Source organism: Pseudorasbora parva, chromosome 24 (genome assembly GCF_024679245.1).
Source record: "Pseudorasbora parva isolate DD20220531a chromosome 24, ASM2467924v1, whole genome shotgun sequence".
NCBI classification, from domain to species: domain Eukaryota; kingdom Metazoa; phylum Chordata; class Actinopteri; order Cypriniformes; family Gobionidae; genus Pseudorasbora; species Pseudorasbora parva.
The window spans coordinates 35227323-35247626 of record NC_090195.1 but is presented as its reverse complement, the minus strand read 5'-3'; the positions used below and the strand labels follow the sequence as shown (position 1 = coordinate 35247626).

The 20304-nt window shown below is 38.7% G+C and overlaps 2 protein-coding genes across 5 annotated transcripts in view; one reads left to right on the top strand and one right to left on the bottom strand.

Annotated features, from left to right (window-relative positions):
- Nucleotides 1-15695, top strand: part of LOC137064221 (piezo-type mechanosensitive ion channel component 2) — a 266236-nt gene extending 250541 nt beyond the window's left edge. For all 4 annotated transcript variants that reach the window (XM_067435581.1, XM_067435580.1, XM_067435582.1 and 1 more), the window contains 8 exons: nt 864-1011; nt 4167-4355; nt 6740-6832; nt 6911-7080; nt 8667-8783; nt 9068-9147; nt 10455-10668; nt 15003-15695. In XM_067435581.1, coding sequence (XP_067291682.1) covers nt 864-1011; nt 4167-4355; nt 6740-6832; nt 6911-7080; nt 8667-8783; nt 9068-9147; nt 10455-10668; nt 15003-15255 — 1264 coding nt within the window. In that variant the 3' untranslated portion in view covers nt 15256-15695. The remainder of the gene's footprint in view (nt 1-863; nt 1012-4166; nt 4356-6739; nt 6833-6910; nt 7081-8666; nt 8784-9067; nt 9148-10454; nt 10669-15002) is intronic.
- A 55-nt stretch (nt 15696-15750) lies between these two features.
- napga (N-ethylmaleimide-sensitive factor attachment protein, gamma a) overlaps nt 15751-20304 on the bottom strand; it is a 48143-nt gene continuing 43589 nt past the window's right edge. The window contains exons 11-12 of the mRNA XM_067435589.1: nt 20094-20303; nt 15751-17556 (exon numbers count right to left, since the gene is read on the bottom strand). Coding sequence (XP_067291690.1) covers nt 17422-17556; nt 20094-20303 — 345 coding nt within the window. The 3' untranslated portion in view covers nt 15751-17421. The remainder of the gene's footprint in view (nt 17557-20093; nt 20304) is intronic.

Below are 20304 nucleotides of genomic sequence, written 5' to 3'. Positions count from 1 at the left end.
TCCCGGTAACGCAGCCTCTTATTACTTTATGCTATTTATATTTTTCAATATAAAGCCCTATTCGCACGGGACTAGTATTATCTAGGGACCTCTGGTGATTTGTAGTAATTGCAGATAATGTCTGTGATCTTAATCCCGTGCGAATCGGCATCTCTGTGATTTGGCCAGGATTAGGCGGATCGTATATAATTTTTGCAAGGTTTTTGTTTCCTGTGCGCATTTCTATCTTTATCTCTCACAAAGAATGGAGGCTGCATTCATAATGCACACCGTTATTCCCGCATGGATACTTTCACTTTAGAATGAGTACCAATTTGGGAGCAAATTGCTTGAATGGTGTGTTTAATATTAATATCAATACTATTTTTAATGAAAAACATAACAGAACAGTACAATAACAAGCTCTCTTAAATGGACACTTTTACATTTAGCTTCAAAACCGTATATTGTCAACTTCTCACTCGCGATAAATGAAATCTGATTCCTGCTGTCTGTGCTCAGTTCAGTTTTTAATTGTAGCGTCTGTTCTCTAACTGAACAAAATTATTTTTATTACTATAAAACTATCAAAACGGTATTGATGCATATGGCTGTTTATGATTTCATATATATATCTATAACGAAAAAACATTTATAAGTCTTGACATCGTATCCAGGAGGTAAGTCAATTTGAGTAAAATCACAGGCTTTGCTTATCTCGTGCGAATGTGCCACGCAAAACTCAGATGTGGGAGTAATTTCTAAATCACAGAGGTCCTTAGATAATACTAATCCCGTGCGAACAGTGCTTTAGACATAATGTTGAAGAACAGCATTCAGAAGTGCTGAAATGCTCATTGCGTTTGCCATCTCTGAATGATCAGCTTCCGGCTGGTTCCGTTCCTGACGGAGCTGCGTGCGGTGATGGACTGGGTCTGGACCGACACCACGCTCAGCCTCTCCAGCTGGATCTGTGTGGAGGACATCTACGCTCACATCTTTGTGCTCAAGTGCTGGAGAGAGTCGGAAAAGGTGAGACATCTTTCCCAAACAGGGAATGCTGGGATCTGTCCTTCAGCCTGTTCTGGCTGATGATGCACCGCACCTGTAAGAACCAGGTTTCCGCTCGTGTGATTCTTCTTCCTCTATTTTTCTCTATTCCTTCCCTGCTCTAGCTAATGCTACTCTGAGTAATGTCCAAAACTTTTTTTTTTTGGGTAACAATTCTGAGAGCAAAACATACAAACAAAAATACATGCTTAGACAACGTGCACAAAAACCCTGCTGCTCCTCACAACACATTGATTTGTTAAGACACGAACCGATCGGTTTCTGTGAGAAACACAACAGTATTAGTGTTATTTTTTTTTTACCTCATATCCCGACGAGTCTCATCAAGTTTTCCCATCGGCACTAACTTCCGTTAGGTGAGGTCAAGCTGGTGCGATCATAGATATATACCATGTAGATTCCTCATTCGATAGATCTGCGCAGGCACAAATGAGGATCTCTCTTCTCTCTCTCTCTCTCTCTCTCTCTCTCTCTCTCTCTCTATATATATATATATATATATATATATATTTATATATTTATGATCTAGTCGTCGGAAGTTAGTGCCAATGGGAAAACTTTTCGGGATATGAGGTAAAAATGAAAAATCGACCGATCCACAGCGAATGAGGCATGTAATGAGGAATCTATGTAAACATAGCTATGATCGCGCCGGATTTTGACCTTCTCCAGCGGAAGTAATGGGGTGTTTTTTACTGTCATTGTGGCTCTCATGGGGAAAAAACCCATTGACATCGGTTGATTTAAAAAATCTTAACACACCTACATGTTGAATGCCCTGGAGGTCGGCAGATAAACATCACATTTTCATTTTTGGGTGAACTATCCCTTTAACCCCCCCCCCCCCCCCCCCCCCCCCCCCCCAGAATTTTTTGTTTAATGAGTATCTGAGCAAGCAATATATCAAAATAAAGAGAGCTGACTTCTTTTAAACAAAAAAACCTGTTTTATTCTAGCTTCAAGCATTCCTTTTTTATCAACACTTGAATATGGGTGTTTTATAAAAAAACAACATTTTAAACAAAAAGCTGAGAAAATCACATATTTGTGAAAGACTGACTCCAGATCAGATTTAGAGAGATGATCAAACACAGATGGAGGAGATAGTCCATCAACACTCCTAATGCTTCAGTCCTGGAGCTCGTCCTGGGTCCACATCTCATTCACTAACATTAGGCAGTTTTGATTCATATGCTGTTTAATGATGATGCTTGTGTTATTTTTCATATGCATATGATTACATGCGATCGCTCGTTTCACTGCGTCTTCCTCACGTGTGTTTTGATCAGGAGATTCAGGACTCTCATTCAGGAGATGTGCAATTGCGCCCCCTAGCGCCCGACAGGGAAAACACGGAAACCCGGAAAATTCAGTTTTTTGCCTGGGCGCGTTTTCTCATAAATAAAGCCGAGTTCACACTGCCCAATTTTACCCTCGATTTTGACTCGTCGACAGGTTTTGCGAAATCGCCGACAAATGCCAGAGATCATAGGCAAATCGGTGCTCATGCACGCGAATGACAGTCACGCAGTGTGAATGATCAAAGACGCGATCAGAGAGAATCGCAGAAGAGTCGCCGACGCCCGTGAGATATTTGGCTAAATATCTGAACCTGTCAATGATTCGAACTCCTGCTGTGTGAAATGAGTTCTGACTGAAAATTACATCAGCGATGACCGACAGCCAATGAGAGCGTGAGATACAGGGCAGCGGGAGGTTCAGGGAGGAGTTATAGAGCAGAATATCAGTATTTTAATAGATATATCTACAATTCTGTCAAACAGAAACAAAGCCCAAACATTTGCACATCCAGCCGCAGCACATTACAAAATATTTACCTCAAACTGTCTTTGCAGAACACAATCCTGGCTCCCTCTGTCTCTCCAACAGTTTCCTCCGCAATATACTTTTTCTCCACAAATCAGCACACACAATTTGGTGCAAACTTTCTCCAGTTTATTATTTTTAAGTCAGTCTCGCGTGAGAACTCCAGTCTGACACAGGTGTGCTCTCGGTTGTTTACTGATCATCGCACGTGTAGTTGGGAAGCGTAGTTTGCACACCTGTGAGAGAGAGAGTTGTCGGCGATTGTTCCTCTTGTACAGTAATGCAGTGTGAAATGAGCAGTAGGGCTGTGTGATATTGAAGACAAATTTGATATGCAATATCCTGTTGAATAATGCGATATTCGATATGTGATACGATATTGCAATTAGTGTGTATGACCAGCTGTGTCATTCACGTTTTTGTGTGTGTGTGTGTGTGTGTGTGTGTATGTGTGTGTGTGTGTCAGACAGCGCGAGACTGCAAGTTATTGTTTTTCACAAATTATAACTTTTTAACATCAAGCAAGTCACATAAGTAACAGTCGTGTGTCTATTCTCTGCTATATGCGTCGACCTAAAATGGACACTTTTCACAACGTTGAAGCAGCCTATTAAAATCATTCAGATATTGCATGCCGTTGCGATATGCATATTGCGATATGTACATTAGCAATATTTCGATATATTGCACAGCCCTAATGAGCAGTGACCTGACGAGTTTGAAAATCGTGCAGTCTGAACAGAAATTTCCGTGTTTGGCAGGGAAAGAGTTAAATCTCCACTGTGTGATATTTTCCCCCATCTAGCGGTGTAAAGGTATATGACTATCGAGAGAATAGTTTCTGTTCCTCTCAATTCTGATTTCGTTTTAACTCCTACGGTGGCCAATTTAGTCCAAGATTAACACGCCACTCCCCCTCTTCACATTTGACACGGTGCCATCGAGTGTTAAAACGCGAAAGGCGAAGCTTGAATTTACGGGTATGTCCCTCTTTGGCTACTGTACTTTCAAGATGGAGGAGCAACATGGCGACCGGCACTCGAACCCCTCACCCGTATGTGTTTCCAATGGCATATTATAAACTTACGAGAATACTTTATTACTTGAAAGAAGTAAATATACATTAATGAGCACATATATTTTTGAAAGAACGAAGTGTTTTTAGCTAAGAATAAACTAAAAAAGTTACACAGCTTTAAGGCACTTTTTGCGTCTCTTCGCCTCTTCATGACGGATCGCTTCCTGTACTCCTCAGTTTGCTAAATGCGTAAATGTGAATGTGTTTTCAGAGGTATCCTCAGCCGCGAGGACAGAAGAAGAAGAAGGTGGTGAAGTACGGGATGGGCGGGATGATCGTGATGCTGCTCATCTGTATCGTCTGGTTTCCTTTGCTCTTCATGTCTCTGGTCAAATCTGTGGCTGGAGTCGTGAATAAACCGCTGGATGTGTCCGTCACCATCACACTGGGCGGCTTTCAGGTACTCAAATCACAGCTATTATCCTCAACTGAAGCCCAAACCAGAAAAAAGACAGAAATATTTTACGTTAAGGGATACTCCACCATTTTTTCATATTTTAACTGTTATTCCCTTAACTAAGACGTGCTGATACATACCTCTCGTCAGTTACTGTAATTACTTTCCCCTTGACTTTGGCTTGCTCAGTTGGGGACACTAACATTATGATCCAAATTATTCAATTAAATATACAAATAAAATTAATTAATTAGGTCTTATTTAATTCTATAAACTATAATACTGATCTGCCAACATTGTCTCTCTATGATAAATTAAAATAAGCTGATAACATCACTGTTTACTCCAGAACGACTGTACAGCCAAATCTAATTCTGCTGCAGTATTGTCCTGTTTAACACTGAAGCTGCTCTGACACAATCGGCATTGGAAAAGCGCTATATAAATAAAGATGATTGATTGATTGATTGAAAAAGTAAGGGATTACTCTTATTTTATCTGTAATTTAATTAGTTACTTCTGATGTGATTTAATTAAATACTGTGCACTGCAAAAAATGCTTTTCTTACTTAGTATTTTTGTCTTGTTTCTAGTCTAAATGTCTACAAATTCTTACATTTAGAAACATTTACTAACATTTACTGTCTTGTTTTGGGGAAAAATAACTCAAAATTAAGAGTTAAAATAAGCTAAATAATTTGCCAATGGGTTAAGAAAAATAATGTTGTTTTAAGATGATTTTTCTTACCCCACTGGCAGATTATGTTGCTTATTTTAACTCTCTTCATTTTGAGTTATTTTGTCCCAAAACAAGACAATTACTTTTGCTTGTCTAGTAAATACTTCTTGTTTTAAGAATTTTTGGATATTTAGACTATAAACAAGACAAAAATACTAAGTAAGAAAAGCATTTTTTTGCAGTGTGTAGACTGTAGAACAATTATATATAATACAATAGTGGAATTAACATCAAAATTTAAAGTCTAACTTTAAAATGCATGTTTGTATGTATCCTTGTCACATTTGTAATGCTTTGGTCAGTTAATAAGAACAATTTATGTAGTTTTATGTTATTTATTTGGAGGCGTTTCATGTCATGCCTTGAATCACTTAACTAGTCGAGGTTGATATAGGAAATAGAAAGTATTAAGTAATTCAATACTTTTTGGAGAGAGTAATTTGTACAGTAATCTAATTACACTATTAAAGATGTAATTAGTAACTAGTAATTAAATACTTTTTTGAGTAACTTAGCCAACACTGAATATAATAAACACCTAAAAGTGTGTTTGGTATGTTTATCTCCACTCGTTATGAAAAGCCAAATAGTCCACAATCTCAACATTGAGCAATGCATGTACAGTGTTGCCACAGTTACTTTGAAAAAGTAATCTGATTACTAATTACTCCTTTAAAAATGTTAGCTTTTTACAGTAGCTAAACTGTAAACTTTTTAGTAGTTAAAAACTTAGTTACGTTTAAAATCAAGTAATCTGTAAAGTAGCTAAGATTACAAGTTACTTTATTAGTTATATTCATCCGACAACACCCCTGAACATAGAAATGACGACCGTTTTTTGCCAACACTCACTTTATTGGAAGTGCATTTTTTCACAATACCATCAACAATGTATCTCCTGACATTTTAAGTATTAAAATTTTACATTGCAAAAATGCTTTTCTTACTTAGTATTTTTGTCTTGTTTCTAGTCAAAATATCTACAAATTCTTACATTAAGAAACATTTACTAGACAAGTAAAAAATTAATGTCTTGTTTTGGAAAAAAATTACTTAAAATGAAGAGTTTTTGCTTAAGATTAGCCTTAAAATTTAGGTAAGAAAAATATTGTTTTCTGTTTGAATTAAGATTATTTTTCTCACCCCATTGGCAGATTATTTATCTTATTTTAAGCAAACACTCTCTTAATTTTGAGTTATTTTTCCCCAAAACAAGACAATTACTTTTGCTTGTCTAGTAAATACTTCTTGTTTTAAGAATTTTTAGATGTTTGGACTGGAAACAAGACAAAATACTAAGTGAGCAAAGCATTTTTTTTTGCAGTGTAAGTATAAAAAATGCCTTTACCGAGACGCAAGAAGAAAGCAAAAATATATTTAAAAAAAAATTTACAAAGGAAAATGACTAAAGTAGTAACTCACAGTGACTTACTGGTTTGGAAATAGTAACGCATTAGATTAGTCGTTATTGGAAAAGAGTAGTCAGATTAGAGTAACGCGGTACTGGCAGTACTGTGCATGTAGATAATAAAATAATGTGACGTAAAATGATATGATGTAAAATTATGTAAAATGATGTGATGTAAAATGATGTGATGTAAAATGATGTGATGTAAATATGTGTATATGGTTCTCCTCACTGTTCCAGCCCATCTTCACTATGAGCGCGCAGCAGAATCAGCTGAAGGAAATCACAGACGCAGATTTCCAGACCTTCACCACATCGTACAAATTCATCCCTGTGAGTGTGTGAAGCATCCTCATTTACTAATGGTGTTCACTGCGCAGTGTGTGAAGTGTGGTGCGATCCCTTTCCCAGAGTGCACTGCAGTTCCTGGAGGCGTATACAGCGGAGGACGTGACCGTGGCAGAGCTGGAAGGAAGCTCAAACTCCCTGTGGACCATCAGCCCTCCCAGCAGGAAGAACCTAATGGACGTCCTGAGCAAAGAGGACCAGTTTCCGGTCACCATGTCCTGGAGCATCCAGAGGTACACACTAGAGGCTGACATTTTTTCGGGAGCCCCGCGGATGGGAAATTCAATATTAATCACGTGATTGGGACGGGAGCAGAATTTTTTTTACTGGGAGTGAGCGGCACCGGTGATACCATCTATACAAATATACTATTTATATAAATTAAAGGGATAGTTCACCCAAAAATGAAAATGTGATGTTTATCTGCTGACCCCCAGGGCATCCAACGTGTAGGTGTGTTTGTTTCTTCAGATGAAATGAAGATTTTTAAAGGTGCCCCAGAATGATTTGAAACAATATGTTAAATTGTTCTCTGATATCTACATAGAGGGTATGTGGCTTATTTAAGGGCAAAAATTGTCCAGATACAGTTTTACAGGTCCATTTACAACCCTATAAATTGTCCCCAGGATGTAATGCTGTTTTTGCCTTATTTGGAAGGGTCATGAATATTAATGTTGAGCTCTGCTCTGATTGGCTTATTTCAGCAGCTCACAGCAGTTCAGTGAAGCGGCTCGTGAGTCCTGACAGAACACAGACCGACTGAATGACACTTTAAGCAGAACATGTCAAATGGAGATTGATAAAATACAGCCTACTTGTTTATTGGTGTTTGCAGATCATCCGCGCACGAGAAAGAGCTCACATTCATGCAGTTGCCAGATTTCAGTCATTAAATCCCCCAAACAGAGCTTTTCTGTGAAAAGAAACCTGTATACATTCTGGTGTTTTACCTAAACATGTCCAATCTGGCAACCATATGCACGTGAGCTCTCTCTCGCCACGGATGATCTGAAAACACCAATAAACAAGTAAGCTGTATTTTATCAATCTCCATTTGAGATGTTCTGCTTAAAGTGTGTCATTTAGTCTACATTTTAGACTTGTCTTTTTTTCGTCAACAGTATTGCATGTTTATATAACGTTAGTCACAATGTAGGCTAAGGTTACGCAGTGACTGATGTAGCCTAATCTGAAATACAAATAGGCAAAAACATCATAGAAAACACCATACTTCAGTTCTCAAAAATATAAATATAACTTATATTTTTACAAAATGATTAAGTAAGAAAAACTTTTTTTGCAGTGTATAGACTGTAGAACAATTATATATAATACAATAGTGGAATTAACATCAACATTTAGAGTCTAACTTTAAAATGCATGTTTGTATGCATCCTTCTCACATTTGTAATACTTTGGTTTAATTGGTTGAATTAAGACAAAAAACAAGACAAAAACAAGACAAGTACTTTAGCTTGTCAAGTAGATTATTGTTTCAAGAATTTTTAGATATTTAGACTAGAAACAAGACTGAGTAAGAAAAGCATTTTTTGCTGTACGGTGACTAGCCTTTGCTGGAGCAACAACCGGTGAGTGATCGGCTGAACGCGACTTCACCAGATGAGCAGAAACACAGAGAGAGAAATAAGTTTGGTGCTTTTATTTCCAACATGCCGTGATTCACAGCTGTTTCATTTCATTCATGTAAAGTTACGTCTTTCGTTATTGTGACATGACGGATTACCTGACTGCACTACTGTGGCACATCACAGCATGCATGCCGGAATATATCCCATGATCCTCCTCTCTCCTGCAGGAATCTGAGTCTGGGAGCAAAGGCTGAATTTGCAGTGGACAAACACGTCACATATCTAGACATGAACACCAGACAAGAGCTGATTGCTTTACTCAATGGAACCAGAAATAAAGCAGTGTAAGTGCAAACTCAACATCAGGGGTCCCCAATCTCGGTCCTGGAGGGCCGCTGTCCTGCAGAGTTTATCTCCAACCCCAATCAAACACACCTGAACCAGCTAATCAATGCCTTTATAGGCCCTAGTAAGGCATTGATTAGCTGGTTCAGATGTGTTTGATTGGGGTTGGAGCTAAACTCTGCAGGACAGCGGCCCTCCAGGACCGAGATTGGGGACCCCTGCTCAACATGGATGATCAATGTCCCGCCTGCTGTATATTTACTGTATATTTCCTCATTCACAGGGTGATCGAGAAGGTGTTTCCCTGCTTCATTCGCGCACCGAGCGACTCAAACGCCAAACCAATAGATCAGCTTTATGCAGGTGAAGTAGAGCCCAGATGACCTTTCTACATTAACTCCTTAACTGTCACTCCCCTTTTGAAAATAGACTATCCAAACTTAAATGGCTGTAATTCAAGAATGCATTGGAATATAAACCTCAGTTTGGTCTTGTTTTAAAGAAAACACTCAGCAGATTATTGCTGAAGTGAAAGCAATTCAAAATATGAAAGTAAAAAAAGTTACAGAAGTTTAAATTGACTGTAAATGAAAAATACTTTTTATTTTATTTTATATAGAATATATATTTTACATCAAATGTTTTTTCTCTAAAATTACTATATCAAAGCCATGTGTCTAACCAAGCTGTGTTCCAAATTTGAAGTTAATATCACAAAACATTGAAGTTCCCATGAGATCTTATTTTGGTGCAGTACCAAAAATAGCCACCGGGTGTAATCCACATTCCATTGATTGTCTTTTCCATTGATTGATTTTCCTGTTTATTTCTGTCCAAATATCACTTCCATCACAAAACAGTCACCAAATATGGAACCTTGAGACTCAGACCTTTCCGTCGATATATATTTTGTCAAGATCAGAAAAGATTTTGATTATAAAGTAGTTGAAATCAATTTTAAAATAAAATACGTTTTGAGCACCGTTTCCATTGTAACGCAACGTCCGATTTCTAAACGGTTTTCACAGGATGAAATTTGAGTTCGTAAGCTTTTAAATGATACCTAATTTATGATGATTACTTAAAGGGTTAGTTCACCCAAAAATGAAATTTATGCCATTAATGACTGACCCTAATGTCATTCCACACCCGTAAGACCTCCGTTCATCTTTACACACAGTTTAAGATATTTTATATTTAGTCCGAGAGCGTATGCAAGTGAATGCACACTATACTGTCCATGTCCAGAAAGGGAATAAAAACATCATCACAGTAGTCCATATGAGACATCAGTGGGTTAATTAGAGTCTCTTGAAGCATCCAAAATACATTTGGGTCCAAAAATAACAAAAACTACGACTTTATTCAGCATTGGCTTCTCTTCCGGGTTAGTGTTCAATCCTTAAATAAAGATTCAAACGGTTATGAATCAGAGAATTGATTCATGATTCGGATCGCGTGTCAAACTGCTGAAATCACGTGACATTGGCGATCCGAATCATGAATCAATTCTCTGATTCATAACCGTTTGAATCTTTTGGGTGAACTAAGCCTTTGAATATAGGATATGAATAAAAGGCAATCAAAAAAAGAGTGCCAAGCATCCCACCTGTGTGACGGTGACAGTTAAGGGTTATCATCACCCGTACTCAATCCCAGTCTCTCCTCAGCTGACGGCTATAAGAGCGTTCTTCTGGACCTGGAGCGGTCTCAGAACAGCAGCGAACAGATCCAGGAATGGTGGATCGTGGACCAGCCGTCGGCAGGGAAGATCCAGATGAGATCCGAGGCCAAGCTGGAGAAGAAGAGCGAGGCTGGGCTGCAGCTTTACGTCTTCAGTGATAAAGTCAGTCCTCCCAGCCTGGGCTTCCTGGCCGGATACGGGTGAGTCCCCTCAACGGCTTAAGGCTAAAACATACTCTGCAAGAACAGAGGAAAAAGTTCTCGCTCCCAGGGCTGACGTCATTTTGTTCTCGGAGTTCTGCCAGCTTGTTCTTAACACTTTATCGAGAACTATTGTGTGATTGGTCAGACAGTTAATGTGGGTGTGGTTAAAGGGATAGTTCACTTTAAAAGGAAAATTGTCATCCTTTACTCACCCTCAAATTGTTTCAAACCTTAATGAGTTTCTTTCTTCAGATGAACACAAGGAAAGACATTTTGAAGGATGTCAGTAACCAAACAGTTAACTGGAGCCATTGACTTCCATAGTATTTTTTCCCCTACTATGGTAGTCAATGGGGCTCAAAATCTGCTTATCTTCCAAATATCTTCCTTTGTGTTCAGCAGAAGAAAAAAGTTCAGTTTTAAAGTGAACTATCCCTTTAAGGTATTATTTCCAAACTAATAAATTCAATGCTTTTAAGGCTTTTTAAGACCCCACGGGAACCCTGTCTTACACTTTTGTTTCTTTCTGGTCTCCACTTTAATACGCACCTCGTTTTTAACCACACGTCCGTTTTTTTGCTATTCTATTCTTAGGTGACAGGAACAGAAAGAGGTTAAGGAGAAAATGTTTTAAATGCAATACTCTTTCTTCAGCTCAGAGATATCAGACAAGCTCTTTGTTGTTTTATTAACATAAGTTTAGAGGTGAACTGTCCCTTTAAGGACAAGTGTTTATGACCTGCTCGCATCTCATACTTTCACTTTAGACATAACCCACTGTGTTCATATATGTTAACATTGTGTGTGTTTGACAGTATTAGCGCAGTAACAATACTTAGTCCAGTAATCGCGTGTGTTTGACAGGATTTTAGTGTGTGCTCAGTGCATGGAAAACAGTGCAGAAGCACGCCAATGAAATGTTTAGCCGGCAAGGCTTTAAAACGCATGTAATTAATGAACTTTGGTGAGTGTGAATAACCATAATGTTCCGTGAGTATAACTCTGACACCTGCATTTCAAGTGTGGCCCTAACTTTAGTGCTCATGAGAGAAATAAAAAATCAAATGCAAAACCGAAATAAACGCAATTCACAAACGCGTGTTGAACCATGAATGCCGTAGTGAAAGTTTCAATAATATATGAGATGTGTGGCATCCCTAGTAAGAAGTAAAGCAGTGTTGTGTGATGACCTGGTGGTTAAATACCATACCATACCAACTTTATTTGTTAAGCACTTTACAACAACCACAGTTGACCAAAGTTCTGTACAGAAAAAATATGTACAATAACAGTTTTTCTCAATTGTTTACATACATTTTCTGAAAGCATGCCTCATATTCTCAGAACTCTACACACAAATCCACAAAAACACACAATGGGCAAAACCCCTTAATTTTTCCTGCAAAATGAAATTTTACATTCAAAACAGTGTTATTTCTTCTCAAAATGGGATTTTATTTTCAAAAGACATACACAAACCATCATAAGTATAGACATTTATAAGAGCCAGCTGAACACTGATGTGCTCAATGGAAAACACTTCTCCATTCATCATCATGACTGAGGCCTTTTTTGGTTCAGTGTTACACTTAATACAGACAGTACAAACATAAGTGTGTTGTAAAATATTTGAGAATATTGTTTTTATACTCAGAACACACAAATACACTGTAAAATTGTATTTTATTTTTCCTGCAAAAACAATCTACATCCCATTCCCAACCAACACTACGTTGCACATACACAACATGCAATACACCAGAAGAATTTACTGCATATAGGTACAGTAAAAATAAAAATGAAATACCTATGCTGCATCGGTTGCCCTTTTATGCTAAAGCTCTGATTGCTAATGTAAAACTGTGTGACTGTGTTTGCCCTTGTGATGAGTCAGTGTGTATATCTGAATGGCAGTGTGTTCCTTGTGTAAAAAATATATATTCTGCATGAAAATTGTGCCAAAAGCAGAGAATTGTGTGTAGTGTTTTGAAAAAAGTGTGTTTTAGAGCTGCAATTTGAGTGTAAAGCAGGAACTGTGCCTGTAGTTTAGCAGAACTGGTTCAGGGCGTCGGCGAATGAGTTACATGTGCTCATTGTGTCTGTGTGTAAACAATTGAGAAAAACTGTAATAGCCTCACCAATAAAAGCATTCAAAGTAACAAATTAAATCAAGTAAATAAAGTCGACATCTTACTAGGTGTCAAAAGCCAAAAAAAAAAGATGGGTTTTAAGAAGTGTTTTGAAACAGATAGAGAAGAGGCCAGCTTAACATGCAAAGGCAGATCATTCCATAGTTTAGGGGCAGACACAGCAAAGGCTCGCTTCGTTTTAGACACAGTCAGAAGCAGCTGATCATCAGTGAGCGGACCGCTTTATAAGAGTGTAGAAGCTCAGAGAGGTGTGGCAGGGCAAGACCATTTAGTGATTTAAAAGCAAATAACAGAATTTTAAAATGGATCCTAATTTAAATAGGCAGCCAGTGTAAAGAAGCTAAAATAGGGGAAATAATAGTGCTCAATGGAGTAGTATGAAGCTGCAGACTCGGAAGAGTCCCGCATTCTCAGACCCCTCGTTTTTTTAAGAAACAGCGCCTCCTGCTGTTCTGAAGACCGTACAACACCCTTATCCAAATAAGATATATTATTACGGTGTCGTTTCATTTAAAGTTTTCCAAATAAATCTAAACAAATTAGCCTAACGATTTTGCAAACATCTTTGCATTCCCAAAAAATGTCATTGTTTTCTCTGACTAACAAAGTACCCAGTAGTTTTTTGTTTATTTAAATAAAAGAAAATTACTGATGGAAGATATACAATTACAGATTGAACTATCCTTTGAAAAATGTTATGTGATATATCGCTACAATGTTTTTTTAATTCCAATTCCAATGTTTGTTTTAGGTCAACCTATGCTAATGGTCTAATTAACATATTATACATTGCTAGCATTAAAAACCTGTTGATATCTGGAATCCAAAGCAAAACTCAAACAAGAATAGACAAAACACCAATAATAAACAAATCTGTACAATTCAAAAATTGTTTTACAGTAGTATTTACAGTAGTTATTATTTTACCTTATGCAATTGAAGATACAAAGTACAGTCACTAACACAATACTTTCTTCCTTTTTTCTTTGCTTTGTCCTTTTTACCGCAATATGATGTTTGGTGATAGTTAAAGTACAGACTCGTTTATTATTGGTGTTTTGTCTATTCTTGTGTGAGTTATGCTTTGCATTCCAGATATAAAAAAATATGGTTTTGTAACGTTAGCCTTGCGTATTATATGTCAATTAGACCATTAGCATGTGAAACTGAAAGAAACATTGAACAAAAAAAAAAGAATTGTAGCGATATATCACATAATATTTTTCAGAGGATAGTTCAATCTGTAATTGTATTTTGTCCATCAGTAATTTTCTTTTAATTGCCCACACTCTTTATTAAATAAATAAATAAATCTACTGCGTAGGCTACTTAGTCAGAGAAAACAATGACGTTTTTTGGGAATGCAAAGATGTTTGCAAAAGCGTTATTTTGTGTAAATTTATTTTTAAATGAAAACTTTAAATGAAACGATAACGTAATATTGCATCTTATTTGGATAAGGGTGTTGTACGGTCTTCAGAACAGCAGGAGGCGCTGTTTCTTAAAAAAAAACGAGGGGTCTGAGAATGCGGGACTGTGGATGCGGGACTCCGAGTCTGCAGCTTCATAATGTTGTGCTCAATGTGCAAATGGTGAATCCTGCAGGATAGCACAGAATATGAAAGGGCCACAGATGTCAGTAACAATTTAGGAATTGAATTTGCCTCACCGGCACGTCCTCCTCAATAAACCCGTCTCCGGCGCATTAACTCCGATCTTTCAAGTATTCATACTCTTGTGTAATCGACGCGCCATCCTAAACGAACCCGTCTCTTGCGTGATACCCACAATTTTGAATATTCCTATTGAATGATTTATGACTTGCAAGGTTGCCAGAATAATAATTATACACTGTTTAATAATAGGCCAGAGGAGAACTGAGTCTGGTTTCTCCCAAGGTTTATTTTTCTCCATCATGCCCTGGTGGAGTTTGGGTTCCTTTGGTCGCCTTTGGCTTGGCTTGCTCAGTTGGGGAAACTAAAATTATGATCCAAGTTATTCAACTAAATATACAAACTAAATGAATTAACTAACTAGATCATATTTAATTCTATAAACTATCCAAATCAAATTCTGCTGCAATATTGTCCTGTTTGACACTGAAGCTGCTCTGAAACAATCGGCATTGTAAAAGCGCGATATATATAAAGTTGATTGATAACACATGACCGTCTCTTGCAGGATCATGGGACTCTACGCATCCGTGGTGCTGGTGATTGGGAAGTTCGTTCGCGAGTTCTTCAGCGGTATCTCCCACTCCATCATGTTCGAAGAGCTTCCGTGTGTGGACCGCATCCTCAAACTCTGCACCGACATCTTCCTGGTGCGGGAGACGGGCGAGCTGGAGCTGGAGGAGGACCTGTACGCCAAACTCATCTTCCTTTACCGCTCGCCAGAGACCATGATCAAATGGACACGGGAGAAGACTAAATGAGCCTAAACGATTGCTCGGAAACCCAAGGACGGATCTGCTTCTCACAGGAAGCGTCCAATCGTTAGCGCTCCTGTGACCTCGCTGCATGAGGACGCTACGACAATGTGACCCACAGGTGAAATAGCAAGAGATTTAGACATTGAGAAGCTGCGCTCTAGCGCCACCTGTCCACCTCAAACGGGAGTGTGTTAATCGTGCAATATACTGTCCTGGTGGCTGGCTGAAAACTTGAACGAAGAGAGACGGCAACTGAAAGACACAAGGCACTTTTTTTCTCCAGAGAAAACTGGACCCAGAAGTGCTTGGGTGAAATTAGCTCGATTTTTTTGGCTTGAATGGCGGACCAAAGCGTCCCCAGGAACGGGGCGGTGCTTTACTGATACGTCAGGGCTCTGTGCTGTGATTGTGGGTCAGGATCATAAAGCACATTCTGGAAACCGGTTGGTCTGTCTGCCTGTGTTTGTACGTGTTAAGTCCACAAAATGCACTGTAAAATGCATTAAAATAGAAATGTCTTTATTTATTCAGCGGTATTCTGAAACCATGCAATCACAGTAAACACAAGTCCTCATTAATAACAGAAATTGTTCCAAGCACACCTACACTTCAACTAAAACAAAACTTAGATAACGTTTCTTATATTCAGATTATCTTAAGGCAGTTCATACATGCATTTGCAAAGAAAAAACCGAGTTAGAGTTCACTTTTAAATGAACTTTTGCTGAATTTCCTCACCTCCATCTTATCCCAGATGTTCACCGCTTTCTTCAGTGAAGTTTTTTGAGGAAAACATTCCAGGATTTTTCTCCTCATAATGGCCTTCAATGGGAACCAACGGCTGAAGGTCCAAATCAATGAGGAAGAGCTTCAGAGACTCTGATGATCCAGAGGAATAGAGTCTGATCCACACAAACCATCACACATTTACTAAAAGAAAGAAACATTTATATACTTTTTTTAAAATCAAATGCGCAACTTCTGTGTTATTGCTTCACAGCGTATGATGTCGTCACGTTGGAAAGGTCACGAGTGATTAGTGTTGTCAAAAGTACCGACCCCAATACAAAGTCGGTACTGAAATTTAAAAAATGTGACACTGAGCGAAACACTTGATTGGCCATTGTGCTCACACGCTCATTAAATATGTCTGTGATTGGCTACAATGATCCGGACCGTTCAGCGGAGACAGACGCCTGCATTGTGTCTAAGCGCTCTGTGAAAAGCGTCATTGATGTATATTTACAACGTGTTTGTGAAGTGCTAATCGCTGTAGCCAATCACAGACATCATTTGATGAGCGTGAGCACAACGGCCAGTTTAAATTTCAGAACCGACTTGGTATCGAGGTCGGTACTTTTGACAACAAGCCGTGTGATATAGGTGGAAGTACCGACCCAGTGTTAAAGCGAACGTGCAAAGACAACAAAAAAAAACAACGATGTCGGACGTTTTTCTAGTTGGAAGAGAACATGAGCTGCGTGATGCAAATTCCACCTACCTTTCCAACGTGATGCCATCATACGCCGTGAAGAACAACAACACTGAAGATGAGCATTTGAGGTTAAAAGTATATAACTGTTTCTTTCTTTTAGTAAATGTGTGATGGTTTGTGTGGATCAGACTCTATTCCTCTGGGATCATCAGAGTCTCTGAAGCTCTTCCTCATTGATTTGGACCTTCAGCCGTTGGTTCCCATTGAAGGCCATTATGAGGAGAAAAATCCTGGAATGTTTTCCACAAAACACTTCATTTCTTTTCCACTGAAGAAAGAAAGACATGAACATCTGGGATGAAGAAACTATCAGGACATGTTCATTTTGAAGTGAACTCATCCTTTAAGAATGAATGGGAATAAGTTAAAACAGTGTTGAAATTACAAATACATTTTGGTCAGGCAGGCACTGTTAATCAAACCCCAGCTCTTCAATATTCATCTGATCGTGTGTCATTCGACATGATGGCCTGTAGTTTTGACTGTACATATAAGGCTGTTTCTCAGGTTTTGGGTTTGCAAACTTCAGGGAGTTTAAAGGCAAACCTGAATAAATACACATGCTTGTTGAGTGGCTTTTCTGAGAGCATCTTAAAGTACAGGAATATGATATTCTGAGTGTACAGCATGGTCATGCACCTTCATGCTGGAGCCCGAGGCAGTAATGTGGCTCTTCAACAGAGTCCTCCAGCGTACTCATCCTCATCTTCCTCCGGCTGCGCGGCTCCAGCGTCCCCGCTAGCGGAGGCCGGGGCTTTCTTCTTCTTCCCTCCTCCAGGCACTTTCAGGCTGATGGCAAGCTTTGCATACTGTAGGACAGGTGAGGATACAATCATGAGCTCATTGATGGACATACAGCATGTTGTTAAAGAGCTCATTTCCAACGCAGACACACACACACTACCAGGGATGTGGGAACTATATTTGGGGGGAGACTAGAAAACTGTTATAAGTAAAAATAGCTTGTATCTTCTGACCACTAGGTGGCGCTGCACTGAAACTGAGCAGGTAACCTCAGGTCATGGTGGTCATAACATGCACCAAGTTTGGTCAGAACACGCTAAAGCGCCGTGAAGATAAAACCTTGCATTCATTTTGGTGTGCTCTTCATCATATTCATTCATTTTGACGAATCTACTTGAATTCCATACGTTTGACACCATATTCTGAAGATGATCTAGTTCAATTTTGACATGATAGATGACATTATATGGTGTCATCTTGAGCCAAGGAATCGGGAAATATGTAGTTTCTAGCCCTTACAGATCAAAAGTTACTATAGCATAAACGTGGAGGCAACTTCAGACAGTTGGTGGCGCTAGAGGGATTGAGTTAGAGAGTCCAAATTGGGAATGTTGTCAGTTCAGACGGTCCTCTATCAGTGTGCCAAATGTCATTACTTTCCTGCAAACGGATCTATGGGCTGCCACTGACTCAAGAGCGGAAGGAGAACACTAACACAGTGGTCCCCAAACCTGTCCTGGAGGACCCCCAGCACTGCACATTTTGCATGTTTCCCTCATCAGACAAACCTGATCCAACTCATCAGCTCATTAGTAGAGATAGCAAGACCTGAAGTGGGTGTGTCTGATTAGGGAGACATACAAAATGTGCAGTGCTGGGGGTCCTCCAGGACAGGTTTGGGAACCACTGGCCTAACAAAATCACACTAGGACCCTTCAGTGCTGGGCCCCTAATAATCATAAGAAATATCATTGGTTTAAGTGCTGTATCCCCCCAATAAAGTTTCTACATTTAAGGCAAAGCCAGTGTTTTTTCATGCACTGGTCAATTTTGAGATTTTGCATCAATCTTCTTTCTGACTAGTGAAAAGAAAGCATCTAAAGTGCACCTTTAAGGGTTTATTCAGTGTTTTTATCTATTTGAGTCTGTAGATTTAAATGACAACGCATATCATTAAAAACGGTGAGTTTAAGACAGAAATCACTTCAGCAGCTCTACATACATTCATATCTATATTCTAAAGGTTTGATCACATATCATTCACCTGATTTATTGAACATTTCATTCCTAAATTCGGTGAAATGCATGTTTTCTGTCTGTTAAAAGAGTAAAAAAAGAGACTTTCATCACTCTACAGAAGAGTTTGTGACTTCATAAAGACAGGTTACACTTTATTTTAAGGTGATGTGGTTACATTGTAATATTAATTAACTACATGTACTTACTATAGGGTTTGGCTTAGTTACTTATAATGATGCATAATTTACTGTAAGTACTATAGTAAGTACATGTGTAACTACTAGGGTTGTAGTCAAGACCACCTAAACCAAGACCAGAAGAGACTAGACCAGCACTCCTTAAATTCATCTAAAACATCTGATCTAAAAATACAATTACACCTGCATAAATAATGTTAAGATTAACTTAACATTAAAGCTCCACTGTGTGATATTTTCCCCCATCTAGCGGTGTAAAGCTATATGACCGTCCAGAGAATATTAGTTTCTGTTCCTCTCAATTCTGATTTCATTTTAACTCCTACGGTGGCTGATTTAGTCCAAGATTAACACGGCACTCCCCCTCTTCACATTTGACACGGTGCCATCGAGTGTTAAAACGCGAAAGGCGAAGCTTGAATTTACGGGTATGTCCCTCTTTGGCTACTGTACTTTCAAGATGGAGGAGCAACATGGCGACCGGCATTCGAACCCCTCACCCGTATGTGTTTCCAATGGCATATTATAAACTTATGAGAATACTTTATTATATGAAAGAAGTAAATATTCATTAATGAGCACATATATTTTTGAAAGAACTAAGTGTTTTTAGCTAAGAATAAACTAAAAAAGTTACACAGTGTAGCTTTAAACTAATCAGTTGAATAAATGATTAATGTTAAAGCAGCTGATTCATTTAATAATGCAACGTTGCAGAATTAGCAAAGACAGTTTAAAATGTAATATTCGTTTGTATAAATCAAAATCATTTGCAATTATGCTTACATTAATGAGCACAGCTGTCTTGCTCTTGTGATATTTCTATATATATGTTATATAAAAAAACTAAATCTCTGAATTTTGTGGGCATTTATATACATTTTGGGCATTTTTGAGACAATGCTGCATTGATTTTGAACCCGGCAGCACAGTAAAACTAAAATTCACCGAGGTCTTACGGGTGTGGAGCGACATTAGGGAGAGGAGTTAAGACATTTCATTTTTGGGTGAACTAACCCTTTAAGGCTGCTCTCATTTACTACAACACCAGTAACTAACTTAAAATAAAGTGCTACCTCTTCATGTTCTTTGTACGGTACTGATGATAAGCGGCGCACACACACACACACACAAACACACACACAGATGTTGAGTGGCAGACTCACGTCGTTGTCCATGTATCTGAGCAGCGGTGAAGTACAGACGCGAGTCACCTGATCCTCATCTTGCTCATCGTAACCCTGCAGGAGCTGCTCCATGGCAATGCAGTCTTCACTCCCACTGAACCCTGGGATACTGTAGCTCTCGCGCACACACCGGTCCGCCGCCACGTAGTCCGCTCGGTGCAGATGGACCAACACTTGTGCGATTGTTTTC